At 40.5% G+C, this 11,230-nt stretch overlaps 1 protein-coding gene across 1 annotated transcript; it reads right to left on the bottom strand.

Annotated features, from left to right (window-relative positions):
- Positions 1-3,779: 3,779 nt before the first annotated feature.
- On the bottom strand, positions 3,780-4,378 carry ASCL4 (achaete-scute family bHLH transcription factor 4). Its single transcript, XM_026063479.1, has one exon. The coding sequence runs from the start codon at positions 4,376-4,378 to the stop codon at positions 3,812-3,814; it is 567 nt and encodes a 188-aa protein (XP_025919264.1). The 3' UTR covers positions 3,780-3,811.
- Positions 4,379-11,230: the final 6,852 nt, after the last annotated feature.

Below are 11,230 nucleotides of genomic sequence, written 5' to 3'. Positions count from 1 at the left end.
AAAGGAGTGTGGATGAGCTTTTACTGAAGAAATCAGCTAAATAGCTATTAGAGGATTAAAAGCAATCCCATGGCCAGGATTACACATCTTTAAAATGCTGATAATATCAAGGAGCAAATGGATTTGTAATTTAATGGCAGAAGAGGGAAGACTTCAGATGTACGTTTTTTTCACATTTGATAGAAAGATTAAAGTGTCTGCATTTGGTGTGCAGGAGTTTGATAAAGCTGTAGCACGGTTGCCTAGGGATATCAGTGTTCGTCTTCTTTGTAAATAATAATTACGCCACATGGAGACAATTCTTCTGGTCAACATTTTTATTAAAACTTTAATTCTCAGGGTGACAAGTTGGATCATTGTCTGCTTTCAAAGTCTGATAATGATACACTTTGGAAGCTTTGAAGAAAACCTTTGTCTAGACAGAAACAACTTAAGAAAGCTTTTGAAATGTAGCATTCACTTGAAATCTTTGTTGATGCATGTAGGAAACACTGAACCATATTTGGGAAATTTTTTGTTGTTTTCTACTTCCTTGTGCTAAAAGTGCTAAAACCATGCAAGAGGTTTGTATGACAACAGAAACTGTGAGAAACAAAACGTAGAATGTTCTCTCCTATGAGTGGTTCAACCTGTGACAGGCTTTTCCCACGGAAAGAATTCCCTTTTCATCCAGAAATTAATTTTCCTTTAAAATAAAATTAATCTACATATGACATTCTAGCTCTTGAACCTTCAGCACTGAGACTGATCAGGACACATTTTAAGAAAACTTCCAGACATGTTAAAGAGAGTGAACTGTACAATCTTAAAAAAAAAAAAAAAAGGGCAAACTACAGTTTCATTAAAATGTAGATTTTTAACTAGTCTCCTTGACCTGAGTCACAGAAGTCTTTTCCAGAATGTAATTTCGCGAAATCCAGGTTTGGTTCTGACTGCAGAATATTAAGACTAAACAACAAATAAAAGAGAACGGTCTGAAAGTGCACCAGATCAGCCCGCGTCTCCCACGGGAAGGGACACGTCGCAGCAGTGACAGCAGCGACAGGCCCAGGGCACCACAGAGGGGACGGTGCCCACTCAGGTAGACTCCCGTTGAGCCACATCCCGCAGGAAACGAAGCTGAAAGGTGGCGGAGCCACCTGACCTGGCGGTCAACCCCTGACCTGGCTGGTGTGGAGAAGGCAGCACTCGCTACCCTCTCTCTGGGATTGGAAATCACGGTATGGCTCTCAGATAACCCTGTAAGGGCCAAATGTCTGCAATAACCATCTGACCTAAACATTTCTGTGGGGTGTTATCTGATGCCTTCTGCCCACAAAGTATAATGGACCTTATGGTCATCTTTATTCTAGTGGCTCAGTTTGATTTGGATAATTTATTGTAATTTGACATATATTAACTGCTTTTCATCTTCAGAGAGCTTTATAAACAACTGTCTCACAGAATTCATCTGAGGTACTCTGAGGGACCGTACATTTTTCATAGGTAACGGAGATTTATTCTCTGCTTCATGGGAGAAATGCAATTCAGTCTTACTGATAGAGTTATCACCAGCATTACTGTACTTCCAAAAATCTAAAATCTGAGGCAGAGAGAGGTTGAATCTCCTGTCAGAGACCACAAAGGGAAGAAGAAAAGCCAAAAAGTAATGGATCCCAATCAGAACACTCAGACCACTACCTTACTCTCTTCCCCTTTCTTTCAATAACAAATACAAACACTTGTGCACCCCAAAATAAGTGCTTCAGCTCTGGATCCTCAGAGAGAATTGTCCAGGAAGCTGGACATACACTCTTTGGGTCTTGGAAACAGATCACACAAAAGTAACAGCCCTTATAGAAAAAAAATAGTCATCATAAAAGGAACCTGGCGACTGCATAAAGAATAAAGAATGAAGCTTGTGACTTGCATTGCCATTTTTAACAGCGCTGCTGTAGTATGGTCCGGCTGAGTGAATAATTTGTAGCAAGCCATTTGAATAACTCATTTAGACACTTTCCATGTGTAAATAGTGTGATTTGCCTGAATGTATTTGCTTTTCAAGATTATTGGCTGAAAATTTTGAAAAAAATTGGGTTCAGAGCCTCAGCAATAGTTAGACCAAAACTTTTGCTGCACGAGCTTGAAGGTAGGCAGTCAATAGCTAGAAGTGTACCATCAGATGTTTCAGAGTAGTTTGCTAGAAATCAGCAGAGGAGTATTTTTATACATAACAACTTTGATTAGCTGCCCTAAGCACACACCTTTCTTTCTGCTCCCTTTTCTAGATTTAAAAACTCTTACAAGTTTCATAGTTAGCAGTTCATATTTGCTTCCTGATCATTTTCTTTATTCTTTCCTGAAAATTCATTATTCCTGCAAACACTGCTGCCCCGTTCATTATTATCAATAGAAAGTGGAAAAAAAACACAGCCAGGATTAATTCCACTTTTTATTTAAATGAAATTCATGGACATGTTTTGAGGTATTTGATCAGTATTTGTTCATATTTATACATGAGTATTTTTTCAGGTTTTCAGTCAGCATATCATGACAGGAAGAAAAAAGATATGAAACCATTTCTCCAACATGAGGCCAAAAAAGAAGTTTGAAAGGTAAGTGGGAAGCATATGGAAAAAGAGCCGTCTACCCCTAATTTGGAATGGCAGATACTTAAATATAAGCAGATAGTTAAGTGTTTGGTTAAATCTGGCCTTGGAGAAAAGGAAGGTTTTTGAGAAATTTGAAGAAAAATTCTGCATCAGATTTTAAGTAGACATGATCCAAATTAACAGTATTTCATAGATTTTGAAATATTAATCTTAAAAGGTGTAGTCTTTTAAAAAATAATACAATATTCTAAAAAAAAAGAGAAATGCCTACATTTTCATGCAGCTGTAAACTGATATATTTAATGTTTCCCTTTTTGTACCCACCAGTACCTAACCACTACAGGAACATATTTCTAAGCGTATAAACTCTGACTTGTCAAAAAGCCACAATCAATAATATTTTGTCTGCAAACTCAGTTTTCCTAAACGAAAGAAAAAGGCTGGAAACATTGTTTCGGTATCATTAGTGGAACTTTGCTTTTACAGGTGCAGTTTTATAAAACTCTGTTTGCCACTTTCTTGTATTGATTGGAATGAAAGTGTCAGACTTTCTTTTCCTGAAAAGAATCCTTCAAATAATCACCATATAGCCCAGTTTTCAAAGTATGAGTTGTTTCTTCCACTTTGGAGGATGACTCAAAAGAAATCCATTCACAAATATAGGCCTATTTATACAGAAAAAAAAATGTTTTTCGGAAATAGAAGCATTTTTGTGAGTTTTCTAAAAATTTTAGGGAAAGACATTTTTATCTAAATCTTACCTTTCCCAGTCCAATTGTTTATAACCCAGTGCGTCTCAGGTTAGCAGTCAGGAAAAACAGACAATAAAAGTTACAGAAGGGAGCAGGAGAGAGGGGAGGAGGATTTCCTGAAACTGATTTATCTGTTTGTCTCACCAAGCGCAAGGCAAAAGAAAATAAACAGAATGGTTTAATGGTAAAATGGCTGAATGGTAAAAATTGCTTCGGTTTTTACAGTCTAAAGAAGGTTTAGTAGTACAGCTGAAGCAATCTGAGAGAAACCTGCTTGCTTACAAAGCCTCTTTAGGTTTCATGCAGACAAAATTAAAAGTCCCCTGACAGACTGAAAATACCTTTATTTCTTCCTAGCTTTTTTTTTCCTTTTCCTGGTATTCATTTTAATCTGCAGCAAAATCCCCAAGGTTTTAGATTTGGTTTTCAGTCGATCTGGAAGGCTTTTGTTTCCAGAGAGGATGTTTCCTAGCTGCCTGGCTCCTCAAATTCACTGTACGGGGATGACGCTGAAGAGGTTTTAGACTCTCCATCACTGTTGCACTCCCTGGGGGGACCAGGACTGGGAGCTTCTGTGATCTCCTTGGCACAGAGTGTTTCCTTACCGCCAGACCCTAAGGGATGACAGTCCAGCAAGCTCTGCAGGTGTTTGATGTAACTTATGGCAGCTCTCAGGGTCTCCACTTTGCTGAGGCGCTTGTCAGCAAATTCCTTGGGCAGGTGCGCTCTCAGGAGCGTGTAACCCTCATTCACACAGCGCACCCGCTGCCTTTCCCTCTCGTTCCTCTTTCTAACGAAGGCAGGCTCAAAGGAGTAGTCATAGATGCCCACGTATCCGGGGAATGGGATATAGGAAATGTGACCTGCGTGCCCGCTGTAGGCTTGATCCCAGTAAGATGGGTCCAGGTGGAAGGGAACCCCAAAGGGCTCCCTCAGGGGGACCACGTGGGGAGTCCCGTGGCTGTTAGCCAGGGACGTCGCTCCTGAAAATGCAATCCGGTTCAATAGCCTGCCATCATCTTTATTGCTGTCCATGCTTTTTCTTTTTTTCACCAGTGCAATTGTCAGTTCCTGAATTTGGCTTCCAAATCTTGTATCAATCCAAGCAAAGAGGAAACATTTGTACAGGTACTCTGCCCCGCAGGCTGCAATTTCCTCCTATGGTATATAACAATTCAGCTCTTCAAGTACAGCTAACGATTCATGAGGTCCACTCTGTGCCTGAAAATCAGCTCGAAGCCTTGTTTTTATAGATGTAGGATGCCAGCTAATTTATAGATGGGTTTTGAGGACCATCACTCCACACTTTAAACCCTGCTTTTCCTCTGATCTTCATATTTCAAAAGATAAGAGGGTTCCTGTGTATTCCTTTTCTCTCCACTTGAAATTATGACCATAAGAGTTAATGCCAAACATAAATAATCTTCCAGGCTTTAAACACTTCTCATGTATTGCAATCCACAGTATCGTTTGATATAATTGTCTCCAAAAGATGGGTAATTTGGAAAGTTTACATGGATCTTCAAAGCTTTGGCAGAACTCCTCCCTTTCAGGAACCAAGGATCTTCTGTCATCTGAAAACTACCCAAAGGCTTTTCACAATGAAATCCAAAAGACAACTGCAAGTTTTGTTGTTTCTGCTGCTCTGGTCTAACTGAAACAGCTCACATGCAGTTTGCAAAACTTATATGGCATCTCTCTAGCTTTCTGGGGAAGCTAAGAAATCATCAAAGGAAAGAGTGCTCTCTTGTGGTTGCAAGTCATGTCAGATCGAGAATGAATACGTGCAAGCATAAGAGGAAAACTGCTTTCTTCACCTGAAGAGAGGCTTTTTCAAGAAGTGTGAGTTTCACAAGTTGAAAGTGTGCATTTTCAAAAATCTTCAACATTTTGCCTGCTTCTATTCATTGCAGAGATGTTCTGGTCATTACTATGAACATCTGTCTCAAAAAAACAAATGTAACGGTTATGCTCTGATTGCCCCCAGACAGCAGTGTAGGTATTACTAGATGTTTACACAGATACTGGCTTGCTAGATGGACTCTGCATATAACTTTAACTGGGGAGCGGAAAATTCCTCTTGACTGTGCCAGACGTGTGCTGCATCCTCCAATTTGCTTGCCAAAGAGAAGAGGTGGACAGAAGACAAGGATTTTTGCCAGTGTAAGGGCATAATGTCCCAACCTGTGTTTCTAGGATGTTCTGTTGTGTTAGGGTCATCTTCTGCAGCAAATGGAGTGTATTTGAAGGGTTCCATAGTTACAAAATCTTTCCAGAAACACGTTTGCAGTGAAATAAATCTGCTGGTTCTCCCAACATCAGTTTGGTGAGTTGAACTTTTGGTCTGGGAGAGCTATGGGAAGAATGTGAAAAGGTACCAGCACGTAGGCTCTATTAAAACTGTTCTTTTGCTCAAAGTGAAAGTTTCCGCCCTGTTCAGTGTTTCATGCCAAGCTGTCTCAGAACGGTGAATAACTGAAACAACATCCTCCACTCTGAGAAACACATCTATGTCTCTGCTGAGTCAGAAACGAGCGGCAATGATGTCAGTGTGCATTTTCAAGCCAGCTTTTGTATCTTTGCTGGCCTGTTCTGCAGCTTCAAAAAGCAATGATATAAGAACAATCTAGATTTTAATCTTCAATGTATGATAAACATACATACAGACAGTTCCAGAAAGAAATAAGTGAGAACAATTCTGGACTCTGATTTATGCCAGGGGTAGGATCAGCACCAAAATGGCTCAGAAGCCAGGGCAAGTATCCATCTACTTTTACCTCCTTCACTGACATCACCTAGCAAGAGCTGGTGCTTCAAGTTGAAGGTTTTGTAGCATTACCTGAGAGTCAGCTACTACATTTCACGAGGGGCTGAGATCTTTTTCAGTCACAACTAAATGTCTTTCTAAAATATGTGCCATAGCTCAGATGGAACATAGGGGTGCAAAGCAGGAATTACAGGAGAAGGCTCCATAGTATGTGCAATTCACTTCAGATCAAACGATCAAGAGACTCTTCCTACCGTTAAAAAATCTGTGAAAACTATTGAACAGCATGGGCTTCTCAGCATGACTTGCACTGTAACTTCTGCTGTCAGAAAGGTCTCTAGTAGAAAAGTTTTCAGAAATGATTCGTTAGATGAGAATAGCTCATTCACTGAGGCAGGTCAGGTTTTAGAAGTCTTCTTAAAGTAAAGAGGATGTTGATCTGTATGCAAATGCCTGAAGTAAGAAAATGACATTTGATTGTATCATTATTTAATTTGAAACTCTGTTATCTTTCACAAGCAGCACAGGCAAAGATCTTTCCCAGTTTCTATGATTTTTGCAGTGACAGTAAGGAAAAGGAGGAAGGAAATGGAAGGAAATGGAAGCATTCCTCTTGGGTGCCTCAGATGCTAGAAGTTTCCAGAGCTCCCTACAACTTTGCCAAAAGTCTAGCCTTGTTCAAAAGGCAGGGTTATGTTTCAGTTTGGTAACACAAACACACTATTCTTTGCAGCCAGACCTCTTTTCTATGTTTACTGTAAATGCAGGTCACCTGCACCTTCCAGAGCATCAGAATTCCACCTGCACCAAACAGACACCTGCTTTTCCTACAGAAAAACCCATGTTGGTTTTCTCTTTCTTCAGAGAAATACAAGAAAAAATGTTACAAGTAAATGTTATTTGTTAATCTGAATGACTGAAAGAGTTGATCTCATATCAAATGGAGTCTGTAGGCTGATTTTGTTTCCGCACAAGAGAAAAACGAAAATCCTGCCATAAGCTTTTGTTGAATGCATTATCTTCTTGACAAGCTAATGCCGCTCTCCTGGAAGGGGGGTCTCCCCTGGGCAGGGAGCCAACAGCCCACTGCAGATCCCTTTGGAGAGATCGAGCAGGATTAAAGCAATGAACATTTCTTGTCCGGACCTCTGGCCAAAGCAGGCCCTTCTCAGCGTGTCTGCGCATGCACACTGACTCAAGTGAAAGTAAGCAGGACTGACCCACCATAGGGTAAGGCTAAGGTGCTTTCTTCTTAAGAGTAGGTTAAGATGAAATGGATTATGCCCCCTTCTAAGAAAAGCCTTTGATCTTCTTTCTTGGACTGTTTCTCAGATTAACTCCTCTTCCTTAACACATTTGCCTGGGTGATGCTTTGATCCCAGAACACCACATCCTCCAAGCTGAAAGGAAGCAGAGAGCTTGGTTGCATAGTAGAAATAAAGCCTTGTTCACTCCTCTATAAGGGCAAAAAATCCCACTACAGAACTGTTGCAAGATGATAATCAGGCTCTAAGGTTCTGGAAGTAGTGCTGTTTCTATTTATATTACATGTTTTGCTTTTTTTTTTTTTTTTTAAATACAAAGTTTAAACTGGGACACTGGGACATTCCTTACATTCTCCATTGCCCGTGGCACTCTAACAGGTTTCCTTCCTTTTCCTTCTCCTTCACTATATACTATAGCCAAAACTAATAGAAAATATTTCTCACATACATACAAATAAAAGATTGAGGCATATTCCTTCCAGATATAATTTAGTTGTGGTTTTAATTGCATATATCCCAACACAATATCTACAAGAAAAAGAATGTGATCTTTGTAGTGTTATACTTACAAAAGAACCCTCAACTACCTGTATTACTACTTTGCTTCCAATTTGTTCCAACTCCCACAAGAATCATGTATAACACTACTAACATTCTTACATTACACAGTAATGGATCTGAATGACTTTGAATTACTCAAAGCAACAGATTCGCCATGACACCGTGTCCCTTTGGGTCTTCTCTGAAATGAAAATCATCAGTGGAAATGCTACAGCAGAAATGCAACAGTCAGCTGAACACATGCAAGTCCACCTATTTCCCAAGAGGTATCTCAACTATTTTATCTGTGAACCTATTACCAAAGAGGAAAAAGAAAAAAAACATCAGGAGTTAAAAGAAACCCTCACAACATTATTCATTTCTTATATTTTACTGTATTATAATTATACTGAATTCTAATATTTATTATGCATATCATAGCTTGTCTAGGATGTTGCAGTTTATTCACCTATACAAAATGGTGAAATTAAGAGTTTCTCATGTTATGTGTATATCACAGAATCACACTAATAACAACAATTTAGACTGAGACTCATGAATACAAGACTGAATAATTTCATGCATCTCTAATACTGTTTTCTCCTTCAGCACAGGCCATGTCTCCCCAGTTTTATAGCTAGAAGTAAGAACTATCTAACTGAAGGAGGGTTTTATACTGTGACCATCACCAAGGTACAGGTGAGCCTGCAAGGTGCTGACCAGCTGATGAAAGGTGGAAGGGAATTTGTTTTTTTGATGTTAAACAGGTGGCCTCAACTACTGTTTTTCTGCTTAATCGCTGTCCAATGTAGTCCTGCTCACCCTGAGAAACAATCCAATGGCAGGTTCACAACAGCGGCAGAAGAGAGCTAATGACTGTATTATGAGATGTACACATGGTCCAGCAGGGATTTCCACTCACACTACAAAGTACCAAAGCTTGTTTACTGCATCTTTTTTTCCCTGTGACTCCACAAGTCTCCCTTATGCTTCAGTATGTCTCCAAGATCTGAAGACAGCTTGAAAAATAGTGCTGTAATTTGTTCCTTATGCAGCAAGTACTGCTACAGATGTCAATAAACTAAGCTTTTGGGGACACAGTGCAGTTGTCTTATCAAAACACTTCACATATAAGTGTTTAGTATATAAAAAATACCTTTCCTTTCAGAAGTGATATTTCTGAAATGTGTTTTATCACAATACCTCGGGCATGTAGAATATATCTCTGTGAACAGAGATTAATTTCTCATTCAGTGACACTTCGTATTATCACTGACTTCCTTTGATACTTCGTGCTTTAAGCTGGTAGTTAGATATCACTTGTTCAAGGGAGTAGAGTGACTGCAAAACAAGCTGAAATCTGGGGGACTCAGACATTTGCCAGTAGGAGAAAGTACTCTTATCTGTGTATGACTATGTCCAATCTGGCTCACAGGCCACAGAGTATTACTTTCAGCTCAGTTAGTTAAAATAACATGAGGATTTCAGTAACAGGCCAGTTCTCTGGTAGAGCTAGTCTATCGTAATTGGCATAAAGACAAGCTCAGAGCTTGGGATAACAGGACAGAGGCAACATGTATTGAGTATAACTGAGAAGTTGCAAGGATGACAGAAATGAAGATGAAAGGTCTCCAGTTGTATTTTATGTATTAGGGAATGCAATGTGAAGAGAGGACTTTGAGGCTTTTCTTGTAGCTGCCCTTACTTTATCAAAGACAGCAGGCTTGTAATTTTTCAGTAGCATTTCTAAGAAAGATGCAAAGTATCAACAACCACGTGAATATGTGGTATTATACACATAAAGCACAGATAAACCTCCATCACATGCTTAGCAGCCCCTAAAAACCTGAGGGGCTGTCTCTGGCTTGATGAGATAATGTTCATCAGCTGATTCAGATACACTCGATCATGGAAGACTTAATATCATTTGGTTTAGTGGGGAACATGAGGGCTTGTGGAATACGTGGGAAACTAAATGAGGTCACTCTTTTGGTCACAAATGACACTGAGGCCAGGATTCACTTCACCTAACTGTAGTTCCCTACAAGTTATATATAGAGACTAAACTGACTATGTAGGTTCCAGTTGTACTGTGACTAGTACAGCAGCTATAAACACAGCAAAACACTTCCAAAGGGGATTCATCCCACGTCTTGGATATCTACCCTAGGATGGGACAAGGCACTTTCTATAGGAGCCTATTTCTCTCCATCAACTGCAGAGAGAGCTTGAAGAACTAGCTTATGTGAGCTGGCTAAATTTTAGACAGTTGAAGTCAAATGAGGAGAGACTATTTCCACCTCTAAAAGAACCGATGAGTTTGTACTGAACTGGAATTACCCTTCCAGATCTTCCATTTAGGCTTTTTAGATCAAAAGGTATCAGGCAGAAAAATACCTGAAGTTTCCTCCTGTGCAGACATCCTATCAAGGGATGTCTCATTAAACGAGACATCATTTAAGTGTTAGGCTTGATCAAATTACAGAAGCATATTACAGTGTTTCAGGAAGCAGACATTCACCCCAGTACTTAAGTAACTTGTAGATTGATTTGAGCAGCGTGTGATTAATATACATGTGTCACAGGTGACTGTGAGCTGCAGAACTACTCACACACATCAAAAGATTCTAGCCTTAGCCAGAATTATATGTATTTGCCATAAATCACACATATTTGAAGAATACCAGATCTCCAGAATGTATCTAAGAAAGCATGGGCTGATGACACCAGAGGCCATGAAATGTAACCCTCTAATGACAACAGACACACAGGTATAACGAAAACATAGTGAGAAAGCTTGGATCTTTGTGTGGAGAAAAATGAATAATCATCACACCCTTGATCTGAAAGAAGTGGCGCATGAAACGTCAGGTTGAACAGCAGGGACCCTCAGCAAGCCCATCAAGGCAGAGAGGACACTTCAGGGCTGCAGAATGCCAACTGAAATTGTCCTCTGAGGAGGGAAAAGAGCTTCCAGGACAGTTCTGCTTTTCATATTTCCTTCTTCTATTTCTTATTTTAGTAATATTCTCCTGCTCGTAATAACTTTTCATGCAAAACTCCGGAATTAACCTTTAAGGAAAGGATCACAGGACAGGGCAGTCGGCGTAACAGAGCTGCAAGGCGGCCCAGCTCTACACCGACGACGGCCTGTGCGAGGCCACCGGGTGGCCCAGGCCTGCGCTGGGGGAAGGCCGCGGGGCAGCTGCCGCCGGGCCCGAGGCCGTAGGGAAAGCCGGCGGCGGGCACCGGCAGGGCCGGGGCGGCGGCGGCGGCGCTTCCTGGCGGCGGAAGCGCCCCCCTGCGCCGCCGCCA

This window comes from Apteryx rowi, unplaced genomic scaffold (genome assembly GCF_003343035.1).
Source record: "Apteryx rowi isolate R43461 unplaced genomic scaffold, aptRow1 scaffold_1001, whole genome shotgun sequence".
Classification (NCBI taxonomy): domain Eukaryota; kingdom Metazoa; phylum Chordata; class Aves; order Apterygiformes; family Apterygidae; genus Apteryx; species Apteryx rowi.
This window is presented reverse-complemented; position numbering and strand designations above follow the sequence as displayed.